Source organism: Anser anser, assembly GCF_964211835.1.
Source record: "Anser anser genome assembly, chromosome: 4".
Classification (NCBI taxonomy): domain Eukaryota; kingdom Metazoa; phylum Chordata; class Aves; order Anseriformes; family Anatidae; genus Anser; species Anser anser.
The window spans coordinates 44,045,301-44,063,833 of NC_139724.1; the positions used below are offsets into that span (position 1 = coordinate 44,045,301).

Below are 18,533 nucleotides of genomic sequence, written 5' to 3' on the forward strand. Positions count from 1 at the left end.
AAAAGATATTTAGATGAAAAAACTCCATTCTAGAGATGACTTGAAAGTTCAAAATTGCCCTGGAGACCTTAGTTTCAGCCAAAGCAGATGCTGTAATAAAATTACATATACAAACACTTTAACGGGTTGTTCCAATACCCTAAAACTAGAATCCTATTTATTGGAAACTCCCTACCTTTGGCAATTCTCATCAGTTGCCACTCAATTTTCTGCAGGCACGGTGTTCATTTCATAGAAGCTCTGAAAGAGTTTGTGATTTTTTTTGCATTGTCTTCCAATAGCCCCCAAACTAAACAGCAGTCATAAATCCATCCTTTATCTTGTTTAGTTATTAAATGTTTCTGTTGGATCTGTTTCCGAGACATTTGAACTTTTCAGATGTAGCTTTAGTCATTTGTAACATGTGCTAAGTTAATTACATACACTTTTTTATTAAGGGATTTCAATAAACCTGAAGGTATGATGGTATTGCAACACTCTGTAAGCACCCAAAATCCTTCTTGAAACTACCAAACTTTTCTTACACAACTCAGGAGAACTTCCTGGCATTTGGGGTGCTTAGACCATGACTTGATCTTGTTTAGAAACTGAAGTATATTTAAAGAATATATGTTGTGCATTGTGTCTATTGATCTTACAGATAAAAATATAAAGAATATAGGCTATAGCATCACAATATACAACATAAAATATAATAATAAAAATATACAGAAAGAATGCTTAATCTGGCAACACTTGGACTATTTTTTCTACCAGTAAAAGTGTAAGTCTAGAGCTACAGGAAGAACTTTTTCCCCAGCTTATTTTGTTTAACCAAACTGGCAGAATTTAGTGCAGTATAAAACAGTCTAGCTGAAGCTATGCTAGAGGATCTGACCTTCCTGTTCCAGTGGACATGGAGTAGAAACACTTTCGAAAGGAAAATTAGTCCTCGGAGTCCCAACTCTTTCACTGATAAAACCAGGTGTGGGTTTTGAACTAGTGAACCTGTAGGAAGATCCTGGTTGAATTTTGCCTTGTACATCAGCAATGAGATTCTCCACAAGAGCTCTGTCAAATTTGTCAAATCCTAAGGTCAAACCCAGGGTTTCTGAGCTCTCAAACCAGAAGACTAGTGAAAGGCAGTGAAAGACCCTCTCCCAGGGAGATCAGGTCTAAAAAGGGTCAACAAGACAGTAAGCAAGCCAGGTGGCTTAACATTTGTGTTCATCTTTTTCATTCTGTGAACCTATCATTTAAATTACATTATTTTATTTTACAGGGACTTCAGTAGGTTATCTAGATATTTAGGCCAACTTCAAAAAGTTAATAGCTGTGTGGTATTTCAATGTTAAAATCTCAGAATGTCTATAATGTTTTCCTTCATGCCATTATTTCTTCCTGACAGGTACAGGGAGGTTTTGACACTGTTAATATAACATAGGGTGTTAATCTTATAATCGCCCTGTCAGCACTTTGTGTCAGGGTGTTAATGACCACCTTTCAGCCACTCAGAGTTGCCTGCCAATAAAAATAGTGCCGGCACCTACCCAACCAGCAGCTATTCAGCTACTTTGCTTTTTCCCCAAAGAATAAATAGAAAATTTCACTAGCCATGTGGCTATAAAGACACTCCTCTCTTCTTACACATTTCCTTTTCCTTCTCTTTACCCGCTGGCAGAAAAAATGACTTTGACACTGAGCCTTTTTAATGTATTTTGCATGCTTTATTTTAAAATGTACAAATCATTTCTCAAGTTTTAAATAAACATAACACCTTGGACAGGATAAAAGCCAATTTTTTAACAGCAAGAGTCACACTTATTTGCCACAGTTCTTTGCTACATAAATATACAACCCAAAGACAAATGCTGTATATTTCTGTAATGTCTCAGTGGTTGAGATGAGCCCGTATTTTTGTCTCTGCACAGGAGAGAAGCTTTTCCAGCTTCCTGGCAGAGGGAATTGCACAATTCCAGATGACTTACTTTATATGCCTAGAGGAATTTTATTACACAAATAACAAAGAGAGACAAAGAGAGGAAGAGGGAGAGCACACACTCAGAATAATAAACAAAGAATAATAAACATCCCTGCAATTGTCCAGGGATTCCAGATGTGGCTCCATCCCTCTGCAAGTCCTGGCTGTGACTTCTTTGGACATCTTTATAGGCTGCCTTAGACCGCTTGGAAAATGTCACCCTCAAATCTGCTGAGCCTCCTGGGATACTCAGGAGCTTTTGTGCACAGTGACACTGTAATTCCTATAACAATGTGCTTACTTGCTTCCTGAAAGACGCAAACAAAATCTATTGTAAATGAATTGGTCTGTGATATTACGGCTCATGCCAGTAGATTTCTGTTGCATTGCTCTCAGATGAGTTCCTTCAAGAAGCCAATTGTCCTAAAGCTGTGGTCCTTGTGGCCCGTTGTAGTCTGATGGTGAATTTTCTCCCCATCCTGTTTATATCTTCCATCATTGGTATTTAGGGCATTAATCACAAATCCTATGCATGCTTAATTTAAATAAAATTGCAGGTTAACTTACAATAAGTTGTGAGAGGCCAACTAGCAAAAGAAAAGCACTATCAGAGCTATGATGAAATCATATATTCCAGCTAGTTTGCTGCTCTTACTGCTTTTTTTTTTTTTTTTTTTTTACTTAAATTCTTATAAGCTTCTTTTAATCAAGTGATGCGGCTAATTGGCCAGGGATGCTTCCAGCCTCATTTACTATCCATCTGGATTTTATATGCATTGTGTTTTCCCAACTGAAAAGAAGCAGAAGTACTACACGACTAATTAGAACTCAGTCCCCCAAAAAAGTAACATTTTGTTCCTAGAGAAAAATTTGTTTCTCATGTGGGATTTTAATGCAGACCATAAAAAAAAAAAAAGTAGCAAAGCCTAAACAATCATCAGTTTCCATGTCATACAAAGCCAAAGATGCAGTCAAAATTATTTCCGTATTAAAACAAACAGAATTTACTTAGTCTTTGCTTGCTATATTTTATTGTAAGCATGAATGCTGGATGTGCTTGGATGCACAAAAACATTTAGTATACCAATAAATAAGAAATTGTGTTGTTGTTTTTTTTTTTTTTCTCTTTTTCTGCCTTCCACAATATTTAATGTGCTTTGCAATAATAAAATGAATGTGAAAGGTCAGACACTCAAAACAGACCAAGATCCAAAATCTGTTTTGTCTTGCTTGCTACAATGTTATAAATATGGAAAAAATACTTATTATTACTTTTGTAAATGAAATAATGGAATTGGATTCTAAATGTAAGGGGATATAAGAAGATCCATCATTCAAGAAAAACGCAATCAGCCAAGCACCCTCTACTGAGATTATCACTTGATAATCACAGTGGCCACTGGAAGGTGGGCTGCCAGTCCCTTTAAATAGTTAGCTATCATCCTGCCTATCATGTTTCACTTCTGCAAAAGTACTCATTAGTGTTATTCTAAATATTTATGTAATTGCAGTTAAACCAAAGGAAAGACACTTCTGTACATAATATTATTTCAAAGTGCATGTCCCAGCATGGAAATAGAGTCATGACTTAGTTCATTTTTTGTAGCTTTTGTAGCTTCTGTCACAGAATTTCTGACTCGCACCATTTTACTGAAGAGACTTATTCTTCTTCAATCCTGATTATTTTCCTTGATTACCATAACAGAAACAGATAACAGATGCATCTGAGCTCCCAACAGTAACCCTATGATGTGTGGAGCAGTGCAAGATTGCATCACCACAAGCTCTTGTATATCTCCTCTTGCAGTGTGATCCAAAAAATGTTTTTTCCACCACTTCACAAATATTTTGGTGTGATAATTCACAGTGGTCAAAGTCCAGGCTTATTTATCTCAGTGGCATTCCTCTACTTAGACAGAGCATAGCTGAGTGAAGACAATGTATTTAAAGCTTTTAGGGCACTGGAGGTCTATCACCATTTAAACTGAGTGACTAGTTTATCCCATGCTCTGTTTCTCTTATTTTACCTCTTACTGAGGAGTCCTAAAAATACCTGTACTTGGCAGAAGGGAGGCACTTCGCCATCTTCAACAAGAACACTGAGTCAGCTGTTTGGATGGTGAACATGTATTCAAATCTGCACGTGGAATATACATATATGGATGATGTATATAGAAATGGGGTCAGGGACAGTGGGAGAAAGTGAGAGAGAACAGCCCTTCCACCTGCAAATCCCAGTGCTCTATGAATTGGTCACTTCACCCAGGTCTGCTTGGCAGGCAATGTTCACATCCCAGTCATTAGCCGTGCAGGGATTTCAGAGTTTCACGTGTTGGTAAGGCTGAGCAGGTCACTACAGTTCAAAACAAAGAGGTCCAGGACTCCTATCCAAACAGCTGTGGTTCATATTTGAATTTTAGCCTGCTGGATGGTGAAAACCTCAGACCTTGTGTTCCCCAAGGAAGTCTTGCATAAGCTTTGGTCTCAGTTAGTGAAGCATAGAGAAAGTAAAAGGTCCAGAGTGCAGCTGACCTTGGAACACTGAAAGTAAATGGTCAAGTTTCTCTCAGCTATGTGTATGCATATAGCTCATGTTAACAGTAATGGGACTAACGTGCATATTGATGGTCAGCTATATCCACAAAGTAAGCAAATTAGGAGGAGCCAAGAACAATCAGACTTTGTTATATTTTAGAATTTTGCCAAAACAATAGCTAGTCCAAAATTATTTTATAGGTTAAGCAAATCTGTCCATCTGCAGTGGGATTTCATCTTCCCAGCAGAACTTACTTGGTTATTTACCAGCTTTTCAGTAGTTCAGTTCTGATAAGCGAAGCAAGTCTCCAAGAACTCTTGTGCAAAAACGAAGCAGCTGTTTACAGAGATGAGACATTATGGTTGAGGAAGCCTCCTGGGAGCATTGTGACAGGCACAGCACTTACAAACTGCAGAGATGTGAGAAGGAGGGAATTATGTTTAATTTTGTGATCTCTTCTGCCTGGTGGGAAAGTGGTTTTGGAAGAGTGGGAAATTCATATGAATCTGATTTGATAGTTGGAGGACAGAAGTTCTTTATTGACAGCCTGGGTGGTGCTAACACAAATGTGCCCCTTTACACTTCACTGATGGCTTACAGAGAGTACTTCTAGGGAAGAGACGTTCATCCTCCTTGTTTTTAAACCCCTGGGTTGTCCCTGAGTCTTCAGTAAGCAGTTATTTTGAAGGGATTTCCTTTGAGATATTGATGTCAGTAAAATTTGGACGGAGGCCTCTAACACAATTTCCACAAACTACCATTCAATATAGCCATTAGCTGTATTCAGTTGCCACTAGCCTGTGTTTGACCAAATTTGCTAAATGGAGGGTTGCGTTCCTCACAGTTAGCTGTGGGATTCAGCCATGAGCTGAATTAGCCAGAGATTAACAGACACTGCACAGTCATTTCCCTGATAAATCTATAAAAAACATAGCGAGACCTTCAGCAGCCCATCAGTTATACCTCAAGCCATTCAGCCTCCTGCTGTCATTCCCCAAAGAGATTGTCATCATTAGCATAAGAAACACAGGGGCAAGAGCAGAATTTGTGCTCTTGACTGAACTATTGCTATGAGACCTGTAGGCTAGAGGAGTCTATTTCATGTAGGACTTCATGGGATGACTGGGGAGTAAGAAAGCTCTCTTCCATCTCTTTGGCAGAAAGGTGCTGTAAAGAGGAAGATGTAAAGAGGAAGATGTGCCTGCTTTATCTCCATTGGTGTTTGGAGTGGGGTGAAGCAGAAGATACGAGCAGGTTCAACAGATATTTGTGGTATCTCTGGGAAAATGGAAAGCATAACTACAGTTATAACAGTATATATACATATATACAGTTATAACTACAGCTAATTTATCACAGTTATCATTGGAGAAAACACTACAGATGGTTCTTGGTAATTTCTTTTTCCCTGAATATATCAAGGGTTTTGTTTTGTTTTGTTTTTACTATTTATTGTTGTTTGTTTCTTTGTTTGGTCACTAGTACGCTACCAAAAGCAAATCAGAAAGCAAGTGCCAATAAAAACTGTGACCTGCACATTTTAGGCAGGGGTTGACTGGCTTTGCTTGTGGCACAGCCTCCATCTGTTTGTCCATTTAACAGAGAACATGCAATGCCCTTAAAAAAATTAATGTCTTTATTTGAATGAAAAGCCCCTGGAGGACGTGATTTAAAACAAAGCAGTACCTAGCATCAAGGATGCTGAAACACCTCAAATAAACAGCCTTTTGGTTAGCTTATGTATGTATACACACAAACATACATATATATCTCTAGGTTTTCAATTCCCCTCTCAGCTCTTTCCAGGGTCCCACACTCCACTCCCTCCATCTGCATGAGCTCTAGACACCACTACTTGTGTCACACATTCTGTAAGGAACAGCATTTTTTCCCTGCAAGTCTTTATTATTGTTGGTGCTGAGATAATACTTAGCTTTTCCAAATAAAACATAGGCTCTCCAGAGCTAAACAACTAATACAGACAGCTAGTGGGGTAAAGGTCCTGTCTCAAAAATCTTCAAATATTGCTGAGATTGTTGTTTATGATTTTTGTTCAGAATATGCCAGAGTGTGTGGTGGCTGAGGATGAAACAGTAATAAGGAATGTAAGCTCATTCATTTAAAATTATTTATCATAATAATTTATACTTTTGATCTCAAGTCCCTAGGGACTACCCCACCGTTACTAATCTGTATTTAGTGCATGCTACCAGCTTTTTCCACATTCAGAACTCTATCAGATCTGTACAACAAGGTAACTCAACCCTGGGAGACCAGCAGCCTTTTGAGACTGGTGACAAAGTTATCACCTGCTTAAATGCTTTGTAGTGAGGTGATCATTCTTACAATCAAGACCATCAGTCCCAGAAGTAATTTCTTAAATGAATCAATGTGTCTAATATTTTTCTGAAAAGTAGTAGTTTAGGAATTAAGTCAGAAAGCAACTTCACTTGTAGGGGACTTAAACTGTTGCAGGTACTCACAGCAAACATTACTGGACATGTCCCTGGTCTTCTTCTTGAAGACTTTTTTAATGGATTTGTTTCTTTAAAGGGAGAATGTAGCCTTTTGAGACCACGACTTGGAGAAGTAGGACCTATTTCCAGCTTTGTCAAGCACTGTGATCATGAAAAGGTCAGACATTCCCTTTTCTTTCCACTCCCCTGTTCTTCTGTGTTACTGGTGTGGTCATGCCTATGAAGCACAAGGTAATACTTCTAATTTTTCAGCAAGTTGGAAGAACGCCTGTGGGTTTTTTTTGCCCCCATAATCACTTTGTTATATGTTAGTGATCACTCAAATCATGTTCTAGTTTGAGGCTGGTCATGGATATTATTGCTTTTGGCATTAATAAATGGTTTTCTAAACAGCACGTTTAAATAGGGAAACAGTTATTTCTTCCATGTCAATGAGAACAGAAGGTAACTTACTTGAATGCTTGTGAATTCTTATATTCCATTCAATTTTGTTACATGATTTGTCACATACTTTTACTATTCACTCTCTTTTGACTATGATACCTTTCATGTTATACCTCTAAAACTGTTTCTGTTTGTTGATTTTTTCAACACTTGATTTTCATTATTTACATACCATTTTATGAAAAATCAATAAACACAAAACTTCTCACTAGTTATCAGAATGCCAACATTTATTATAATTAAATATTTATTCAATATATAAAAACTTTTTTCCACTTAATACAAAATTATCCATCACTGTAGAACAGTAACTTCCTAGACAGTGAAAGAACAAACCAAATTTTATTTCTGAAGAAAAAAAAACTTCATACCTTTAAACAATCAGAAGTGTTGGCTCCTCAAAGCAATGGATTGACCCATTCTGAGCTTGCTCAATGTCTTAGTGTCACACTCAATTTCGACAAAAACATCTACTTGTATAAAAGAACAAAACAAAACACAAAAAAGTGCACTATCACAGTAATTTCTAAATGCTACTTTCAAAAACATCGATGGATGCTTTAAACTTTCAGCTCCTGAGTTGTACCAATTATTAACTGGTATGTTGAAGGATTTGAAAACTTCACCTGGAGCAGAGAAGCAGGTCATTTTGTTGAAAAGAATGACTTCGGGAAAACTGAATGCTTCTACAGAGGAGGTTTGTAAATAGGTTCCTGCCTTGTTTCCTTTCATCATTTACAAACAAGATTACTTTCCAGATGCAGCTAAACTGATTACTGCTTTTAGTTTGTGTGACTAACAGAAGGGAAATTATCACTTACCATGAACTGAAAAGCATTGGAAAAATAATGATGGCTCTATTATCGTAAAAAAAAATATAAAAACTGGCCCGAGAAGACTACTAACTTAGATCAACCACCCACATTCATAATGGTGTTTTTCTGTTTATCATATTTACATAAACATTCACAGTTTATTTGTAAGACTTCAGTTGGCACTTCTCGTACATCCTAAAATTTCATTGACTTCAGTGGGTATATAGCCAGCTCAGGCCTAATGTTTTGAATTACTCATTGTGTATTTATTTCTATCTGAATGAAATTCTGGTAGTATACCTCCCAGTCTAAGCACCAGGCAACTCTTTAATATTTACACTGGAAACAGAAATCCATAATCAAAGGAGAATTTCTGAAAAGATTAGGCCATGTTGGAAGTTCTGGTCTTAGTTACAAAATGATTCATCAATTCACTGCAGTTTTGAAGCTAATATAACAAACCTGAGGTCTGAACCAAAGCAAGTAGCCCAAAGTTAGCAGTGTTTTTTTCCTTCCTATAATCTCTGCCAATCCCAGTGAGGCATGTTTATTACAAACTTTTACAAATTATATGCTGACATAAACCCAAGGCAAATCCTTGTCTGGAAAAAAGTTCTTGGACTACTAGTAGAAGTCTTCTAAAAATATAACTCAGAAAAGTGTATGTCTTGAAATAGAGTCATTTCAAGGGTAATTTGGGTTGCTATGTCTTCAACACACAGATGAGAAATCTGTGATTTCTGGGCAGATTAGGTTTCTGGCTATTTTTTAATGTGTTTAGATTTTATGAAACAGCCCTTGGAAATACTGTTAAAGCTGAATCAAGGATTAAGCTTATTCACTTCTCTTATTTCTGTCAGTCTTCATTGTAGGAGAAAGACACTCATGGACAACCTTCTGTTTAATCTGATTTCACTTATCACAATGAGTTTCATTTGCAATTTATTATCTGTTTGGATCCCAGTTCATGCTTGTGCAAAATGGTAGATTATTATTTTCTTGGTTTCTTCCGAGATGTGTATGGTAAGTGATTATTTAGGGCGCAGTCTATTTTCCTGGATTTACACTCCAAAATATACAGTTTTCCAATCTAGATGCACCTGCATCTAGAGGTTCTGTATCAATAACACTGTAAATAGGTATAGAAATTAAACCTCTTCATTTGTGCCTTTCTGCTCATCATTTACCAAACACTGAGGCAGGGTGTGAATATAGACCATGCTTGGTGCTTTCTGTGACTTGTTCACAAACTCATTCAGTTTCAGCCTCAGAGAAGCTGTAGGAGTCTCATGTTTCTTGGTAAAAGTTGGGTTAGACCATTACGATTCAATCATTTTATAACATTTATGAATCATGTGGTCTGCAAAAGTGTATCACATAAATAAGAGACTAGCTCCAGTCCCAAGCTGTCACAACAGTCACAGAGAGGAGCACTGAAATCCATGACCATGGGTAAAGGGGTCCCTGCACTGATGTAGACCTAGCACAAAAATCATTTTTTTTAACATTATTCTAAAAAATCATTGTTTTTAACGTGTTATTCTAAAGGACATTTGAGTTGAAAGCACATCAAAGGTCTTTGAAGCTGGTGCCCTGTGTCAGATACTACTATATCACAAAAATCCTTTCATGAGCTAATCAAGCTTCAAAGCAAAAGCAATGAATTTTTTCATCTGGCTGAAGCAGTTCTTGACTGGCAGGCATATCTTTGAAAACTGTCATCATCTTCTGCCATTAGATAAGTTTATAACATTTTTAAAATCTGTGTTGTCATCAAATCCCACCACTTCTCCACTGGTGGTTTTCAGAGAAAGTACCATCAAGAATAAAATATTTATTGTGGAAATATTACTCTTACTCCTCTACAAGAGATGATCATAGCAAGGCCTTTTGAGTAAGTTTCTAAAACATTTCAAAACATTGAGTTGGAAAGAACTTCCATATTTATTGTTGCTTGGAAGTCTTCCTGCAGCGTCTTCTCTGGCCTTTCCGTCACCCTAACAAAAAACATGAGCATGTGAATGCAAAACGTGATATATCCCTGACAATTTTCATGCTCTGTCTCTCTTCACAGCTAGGACATTTAAGAAATTAAAAAAATAAAACAAAATACTTGACATTTATTGAAGGGAAGAGGTTATGGAATTATGTCAAACAGAACACTAGGAGAATAAAGCCTGCCAGTAAGTTTAACTCTTTCTACAGTTTTATTGCTCATCATAATTATTAACATCTTTAGTTAGAACGCCATTTGGATATCATTAAAATAAATGCAAACGATCTTGGATTGTCCTTAAGCTTTTTTTTAGACATGCTTTTTTTGTCACTCAGCTCACTAATGAATCATTTTTATGATAGAATACTAAGGTATGTACATTAAACAGATTAGCAATGTCCAATGTCCCATTGAGCTAGAAATAAAATTGCACAGGTTTATTGTTATATTGCAAAGGACTTGAAATAAATGCTTGTGAAGAAAACTGCAACTTCATTTAACAAACACTTTGCAGTGCATTCTTAATACACTACATTCACGTTATGAACCTGGGCCTTCTGGAACTGAAGTCAATCTCAGTTGGAGCTTTGCCTTTAGTTGGGTTGCAACACCCTCTCCATATATTTTTACGTCCCATGTAGCAACAAGAGGAGGAGACAGGGAATCAAACTGAAAAAAAGTCTCAGACCATTTGAAAGTAATTTGTTCTCTGCCTGCTAAACAATCTGAGACAGTGATTTAAATTAATCCACTTTTTCACTGAAGCAGGGTAGAAGCACTTGGTAGGGTATATAACAAATCTAAACTGTTGAAAACGTAACCACCAGATAAAAAGTAGGAATGAAAAATTGAGACAATAGTTTCTTAAATTGCTCCTCTAGATCCACTAAAGGATATCCGATTGCATACTCACCAAGGCTTTTGCAGTTCTAGCTAATTACTTCTTCCAAAGCCAAGAGATTAGGTTGTTTTTTTCATAACACTTTTCTAGAAGTACTAATTCATCTCAAATTGATTTCATCCTTAATGTAGCCAGATAACTAAATGACTTCCTTGCACAGTTTGCCAAACAGTCTTCCAAAGCACACAAAGTCTCTCTGAATTATAGATAAGGCTACTTAGCTAACAGTACATTTTGGCACATATTACAAATATGGTCCCAAAGGATCATTTTTGTTATGGAACACAACACAGTCATGATTAATAAATTGCATCTTTATATAGCACGTTTTGAAGATAATGGCAAATAAGCAAAATAAAAAGTTAACAAAAGACAATATTCTTCCCTCTGCTTGCATGGGAAAAGGAATTTGAGGAAAGAACTTTTGCCTCTTCGTCTAAAGAATAACACCAGGAAATCTATGTGGTAGGATCTTTGCAATCTTTTTCAGTTTCCTTCCTCTATAAATATTTCCTCCCATAGTGGGTATGTGGGAGAAAGATCAAGTTGGAATAACTCCCTTGAACATCCTTTGAGCAGGAGTGCTACTTGCTTTTGGGGGTTGGGTTTCTTTCATTTTTTTGCTTTGATTTTTTTTTTAAGTTCAATGCAGAAGTGATGACTGAGCAGATTCAATGAGCAGTCTGTGTACCCTCAGGGAAATACAGACCCACAGGACCTCCCCAGTGGCTTCCAGTCTTAATAGGACTGAAAAGTCATTGCTTTGTTACTGTTATCTTAAAAATGTTAAACTAGAAAGTGAAGATTTTCTGCCAATCTGAGCCTAAAACTGAAGAGTCCAACAGTTTAGGTCTGGAATAAAATACATCTGCTTAGCATTTGTGCTTCCTGCTGGAAATCTCATTGCAAATTCTTCCAGAGCAACGTTCCACAGACATATGTAGCCTGTCATAAATGGAGTGCCCCTCCAGCCACACGTTCACACAAACATTCAACTATGTGCTCTCATGAAATAGCAGGAGAATGGTACCTCTCCGTGTGATATGAGTTTGGTTCAGCACTGATTCCTCACTTTGCCAGGCTGTTACAGCTCAGCTCACTGCAGAGGTAGTCAAAACAATCTGATCTCTCTGCCAATTTGCACATATGGCTTTCTCTGTGCTCCCTGTAGAAGTATACAGAGTAAAGGATTTTGCTGTTTTTTTCCTTTTATTCATCTTAATAAAGTTTTTCTCATCAGACAATGGTATCTTCCATGATTTTTCTGAATTTAATAGAAAAGTTCTGAAAAAATAGAACGACTCACTGTTATTTCATTCTGTATACTGAGACAGTGTTCATTGTGGTATGGGTGAAGAAAATGATTTTCACAGGTCTCTGGCTTGATATTCCATCCTCATATGTATATGACCCTGTGATTGAATACTGATTGCACTAATTTACTTGAATGATGCAGCTGTCCCTCAGTAATCCTAGCAGTTTGCGACCATCAAGTACCTGCCTGTCAATCTGATGTACTCTGTGTTAATAAAGTACTCATTGCAACAGAAACCTGAGTACCATTCCCTCCTCTGCCAAGGAACATTTAACTAAGTTGATCGATCAGTTGCAGTCTCCTCCCCATCCCTCAAAGTAAGCAATACACACTAAGCAAAAAACCTCAGTAAGATCAGAAGCTGGGAGCCAGAGACATATGCTTTCAGGCCAAAGAGGATTTTTGAAAACAGGTCCCCACTTAGGTGAGTGCTTTAAATACTGGGATGGGATTTCCTTTGGCCAGTTTGAACATGTTTAATTCAAAGACCAGATTCACGGTAGAGAAACCTAAGTAGAGTAAAATGCCTTACTCTAAGGGATACAGCTGACTTCTTGCTGTTTTTCTCTGGAAGAGTTCAGCTCGCTTGTCTCCAGTGACATTACTCTGAGCTGACTTAGCTCTTCCCGTCCGTTCATTAAGGAAGAGAAGTGCCTACACTTGGAACAAAAATCCCTACCAGCTGGCAGGATGCCTTCAAGTTAGGTGTTGCACTAGCCAGCATTGTATTCTTTGCAGATTTACCCCTGAATTTCTTGCATGTAAAGCTGCTCTTTTTAAATATTAATTGATTAAATAGTAATTAATTAGAATTAGCTTTCACTCAATATTCTTCAAGGTAGTTTTAAGATGCAGGCACCAATAACAACTGGCTGTATTCAGAAGAAAAATGTGGCTTACACTGAAATCACAGTTAAGAATAGATGAGATACATAAAATTTCTTAGTTTTCCCCTATGCTAACATTTTCTGAATAACTACTATCTATGTCCAACACATTTTCTTCTTTTTTGTTCAGTTAACGTTCTGTGTTTTGACTTATACATGTTTGTCCTGTAACACTAGCAAAAGAATCCTGTTGTAATTTTGATAATCTTTTGCATAAAATTTCATTTTAACTTAGGATGATCATGACAATAAAATTTTGAAAATGGCTTCACTGAAGTCTAGTTTTAGGTAAGCAAATATTTTGTATATGTCCTCATTTCCAGCTGAAAGCAACACTGTTACCATAAGAGGGTTAAATTCATGCAGCTAGTGCCATACTTAAATCTCTACAACTAACTTGGAAAATTCTCTGCATAAGCATTGCATGCGTAACATCTTTTAATTGATGTATTTGAAAATTAATTTGACTTATGATAGCTTGAGTTTATCTGGTACCTGAGTTTTTCTTAAAATTCCTAGACTCTGACAATGTAATCAGGTGTTTCCATCATAATCTTATCCACTTAAGTAAATCAAAATAGAGTTTACCAACATTGTTTTGAATTTATCTTTCTTTTACAAAAGGTTTTTTGAGGGCATAAAGATATTTAGTAGGGCCCCTTGAAACAGACACTAACAGGCCGAGCTCCAAAATTTTACCTTTTTTACATCTATAACTTCTCTTCATCTAAGAAAACACACACACACAACAAGACCCACAATTTGATGCTCTGCTTATGTCTGGCAAGAACCCTGATGACAGAATTAGCTTCAAGAAAGCAAATGTCGTCTTGAAATATTTCTTAGCATTTTTTGTCTGATCCATAATTACACGCCTTCCAATAAAAAGGAAGAAATGACTTGTTGTGTCTGATGATAGCTGAGGTCTCAAATTCTTTCAGTATCAATAACACTTTCCTTCCTGTATTTGACTTCATTCCACTTCATGCTGACCAAAGTTTTTGGCAGTGAAAGGACATGTCAACTTCTGGACAAATCCTACATGGCTGTGTATGGCATAATCTACAGCTGAATGGAAATGAATAAGTAATTATCAATCTTTGAAACAATGGCTATGTAAAGCAAAGTATCAGACTTGCAGCTTTTTCTAGCTCCTCATTAACAACTCAGTTAAAGTCATTTTGGGTGAATTAAAATTGCTCCTCAGATTACACATTTCTATTAAGAAAAAGGAGGGGGAGGGATAGAAAAGGGGGAAGATAGGAATTCAGGCCATACAGGTCTTTTCCTTAAACGAAAGACAAGGCATATTGTCTAGTAGTTGGGATAGGTTACTGAATATTTTATGTTCTTTTTATTCCTGCTCTCTTCCTATGTGAGTTATGAAAGTTTGGGGCAATTGCTTAATGCATAATTTAGGCTATTAAATAAGAGATTTGTCTTTCATAAAGTTTAAGCATCTGAATGTTCTTCACGTAGATCTGAGCACTGGGTTTCTCCGTCAGCTCATCTGTCTCTCTCTTTTCCAGGAACATAACTTTTCAAGCATGCATATTTTCATATCTTCACTTTAATTCTCCTGTCCTTTAGTTGCAAAAATACAAGCAACAAAAGACTAATTGCCATTTCCACCAAACACTTTGGGAGTCATAGGCAAAGAAAATATGAGTAGAAAGGATGAATATTGCCAGCTGGTGATCTTTTTTTCCCCTTCCTGGCAAGAAATTCCTGTACTCAGACTGAGTGGATGCTTACACAACAGTTTTTTCTGAGCAAACTTCTGAAAACACTGCAATTTGCCAAATGTGTCAGAAATCACTCTATGTTCATCTAATTTCCTTTTTTTATTTTTTTTCTATGAAGACAACAAAAAACAACTAACAATTTATTTTCTCTTGATTTCAGTGGGACTGAGAGGCAGAGATTTTCATTTTTCCCCCACTATTTGGAAAGGTAGGCCAAGGGGATTTTGGACATCATTGTTTATCTATCAGATATTTAAGAAGGCTGGGATTAAGACTGGGATTTCAGAAGCAGTCAATACTGTCCTAACCTTGTTTCTGTGGAAGTCACCAGTAAAATTTTTATTAACTGATGGCATGAGAATCATGGTCCTTTGGGGAATCTCTCTCTCTCTCTCTCTCTCTCTCTCTCTTTTTTTTTTTTTTTTTAACCCAAATGCAATGCCTTTATTTCTTTCAGCCAGGAGGGACCTGATCTAGTATACTCAGCCACCCTCAATACACTTCTCTTAAAACAACAGCAGGCCATCAGATGAGTTTCACAAAATGGTTTTCTGGCCACAATGTGCAGTTGTTTAAATAGCATACTTAGATTAATCTTTAGCACAATTAAGCTCTTGTCTTTCTGGACATTGTTGATAAATACAGCGGAATGATTAGATGACAGATTAAAATTAAGAAAACTGAAAGTCAGGTTCTTGCTTATCTCTTTTCGCTGTAGGTGAAGAACTTTTACATAACTTGTCAATTAGACACCATCTAAATATTAAGGTACCTGTTCGTGTTCATGTTTAGAGAGATATCTCTAATAGCTATGAGTGACAAAACTAATATCTAAAGAGATTTCTGAAGGCTAACAAATGTGCATTAATATTAGTATCACTGGGCACATGGCATTGCTAATAACACTTCTCGTGGCCTGCTGCGAGGGAGGTGAGGTATTTGCTGAGGTCTGCTTACCTGTTCTGTAAGACGGTAGCCTAGATCACCAACACCCACCTCTTTTCCTTGTACTGCTGACATGCGTCCTTTCATGCTGTTTTAAAAACACAGGTAAGGTTCTGATAAATTTAATGTGTGTGAGTCATCTGAAGGTACATTTTCAAAAGTCTCCTCAGCTGCTCAGATGACAAACCCATAAAATTTCCAAGGCCTCCTAAGACATTAAGTCTGAGGCAGGCATTATTTCAAGAGGAAGAATTGGATAGGGACCACAAAAAGAAGGTTAGCAGGTTTTGCCTTCTGCACAGGTCCATCCCCCTGCATACCTCATCACTGAGGAAGGTGGTTCAGGTTCTAATTTTCAGAGCCTTTGATCAGAGAATTAAACTGGAGTAAATATCTACCTATTTTCTCATCTGTGTTACGTCACATGAACTAGCAGCAAAGAAGATATGGCCTTTCATTTTTGAACAACTGCAATGGACAGCACTGCAGTCAGAAGGTTATAAGTAAAATTGACTAGCTGAAATAACACAAGAGTGTCACTACAATAAAATATCGATTCACTCCCCCTATCTCCGTATCCTTCCTTTCTAGGCCATGCCTACAAATAACAAATTAATGGGACTTCAGAGAAATGAATAACAGTCATATTTTTAGAGTAGTTAGAGGAAATTTTTTTAAGTGTACTAGATAAAATGCTTTATAAATGTTGACCTTACTGAACAACTAAGAAATTCTGCCAGGAGTGTTGTCTGTAGTTGTTAGAACAGTGTATAAAGAAAAGGTTTAAATTTTGCAGGTATGTGTCTATTATGTAAAATACAGAATATATGTTAATATTGCAATGTGGTATTAACCCAAGTATATGTTAAAGTTTAGAGACATGATGAAAATTTAAAAGTTTTGATTATGAACTTTGGAAACCATTCTTGTAAATATTTACCCCAGGTACAAGTATGTCTCAAGAGTATTCATAATAATACAAGGTGTGTGTAAATTTTCTAAACAAAATTCTCAATTTGTTTTGGATAGTAACATCCTTGGGAGGAAGGAAAGAATTTAATTAAAAACATATATAGCATTGCTATTCACAAACTCATCCAAACAAAACAAGTCATAAATCAAACTGGTTTTGTTTAACTCTTGCAATATGTGTGACAAACATATATACACCCCACCCCCACAAAAAAATAAAATAAAATCTTTCAGAACAAAACATTACAGATAGAGGTGAAAGATATTTCTTGACTAGAAAATGAATTGAAAAGTGGAGTGAGGCTGGGACATGCTAAACCCTTTTACAAACTCAAATCAACTTCTGTGAGTAGCATTGTTCCCAAAACTGGGGCAAGTGAACTACTTTTCTTTGAGGTGAAAATAGGTAAATAAATAAGATTTTGAATTTTTAAACAAGCTTTATCATTTTGAAATAGATTTACATTTTTTAAAGTGTAGATCTTTTGAAAACAAATTAGAAGCTCAGTATTCTTGAATACACAAAGACAAAACAAAACATTTCAGTCTACTGCAAAGGAAACAAGCATTGTGTTTAGAACATAAGGAAGTATTCTGATTAACTGGGAGTTGGTTTTGAATTCACTGTCCAACGTACCTGACCTCCCCGTCATCCTTATGTCCCCACAACAGAACATGTCTTCCTTCCTGACTGAACTCTCCTGGTCTTTATGATGACCCTCACATGAAAACATTCTTATTCATGCCGCTCTAGCTCTGTCGCACCGTATAGGAGAACTCATAAAGATTCATCACGTATAAAATTAAGCTAATAGTGCAAACATGCAATTATTCCCTAACTTAAACAGGCAGCTGCAGCTTTCTCCTGTATTTACATTTTTTGGCTAATAAGCACATACAGGTAATGTTGACTCTTGCTGAACTTTGGAAAAAAAATATATCCCATACAAAAATCCATTTAATGGAAATTATTCAAGTGAATCTCCATAATATAGATTTTTTAGGTTTAATCCATTGTGATAAGTCGAAAAAAAAAAATTGCATGACAATTGGGTCAGTGTTTTGAACATCTGAATGGCAGTAAGTAGAAGATTAAATCATTTAGAACTTTTATATAGGTAACATGTAAAGGCAATCTAGCTAGACATTTAGCTGCAATAAATATCACACCTTTTCCATTTTGTTTCTCATTTGACTTTAAAAATTTCATCTGGCAGTATTCCTGTAATTACTAAGCAATCCACAATAAAAGTTGCAATTCTTCAAGAAGAATATGTGATAATAATACCTAATAATGCAATTGTATTCTTCCTTTAAATGCAAACAGACCTTCATTTTAAACATGGACCACTTGACAAATTTCCATAATGCATGCATCAGATATATTACAATGCACTTTGGAAAACTGCCAAGTAGTGATGCATTTAGGACTTCAAAATTAAAAAGTCAATTAATTCTGAAAATGCGATTGCAAAATAAATCTTCCATCTGTGAACATAAGGACCTCTCTAGCTCAAAGAGGTCTTAGAATTATCAAGTT

At 36.5% G+C, this 18,533-nt stretch overlaps 1 protein-coding gene and 1 long non-coding RNA gene across 21 annotated transcripts in view; one reads left to right on the top strand and one right to left on the bottom strand.

Moving 5' to 3' along the window:
* LOC310898534 overlaps positions 1 to 18,533 on the top strand; it is a 136,479-nt gene that overhangs the window by 99,750 nt on the left and 18,196 nt on the right. For 3 of the 8 annotated variants that reach the window (XR_014583403.1, XR_014583405.1, XR_014583407.1), the window contains 2 exons: positions 7,050 to 7,130; positions 15,237 to 15,284. This is a non-coding gene — a long non-coding RNA (uncharacterized lncRNA). Of the gene's footprint in view, positions 1 to 5,656; positions 5,751 to 7,049; positions 7,131 to 7,989; positions 8,115 to 13,566; positions 13,620 to 15,236; positions 15,285 to 18,533 lie in introns of all 8 variants that reach the window. The other 5 variants (XR_014583401.1, XR_014583402.1, XR_014583404.1 and 2 more) reach the window with 5 other exon arrangements.
* The window catches only part of LOC310898533 (uncharacterized protein), a 264,997-nt gene continuing 254,584 nt past the window's right edge, over positions 8,121 to 18,533 (bottom strand). For 8 of the 13 annotated variants that reach the window (XM_083833769.1, XM_083833764.1, XM_083833765.1 and 5 more), the window contains one exon: positions 8,121 to 10,229. In XM_083833769.1, coding sequence (XP_083689895.1) covers positions 10,145 to 10,229 — 85 coding nt within the window. In that variant the 3' untranslated portion in view covers positions 8,121 to 10,144. Of the gene's footprint in view, positions 10,230 to 13,625; positions 14,400 to 16,033; positions 16,110 to 17,630; positions 18,532 to 18,533 lie in introns of those variants that run through there. The other 5 variants (XR_014583394.1, XM_083833772.1, XR_014583393.1 and 2 more) reach the window with 4 other exon arrangements.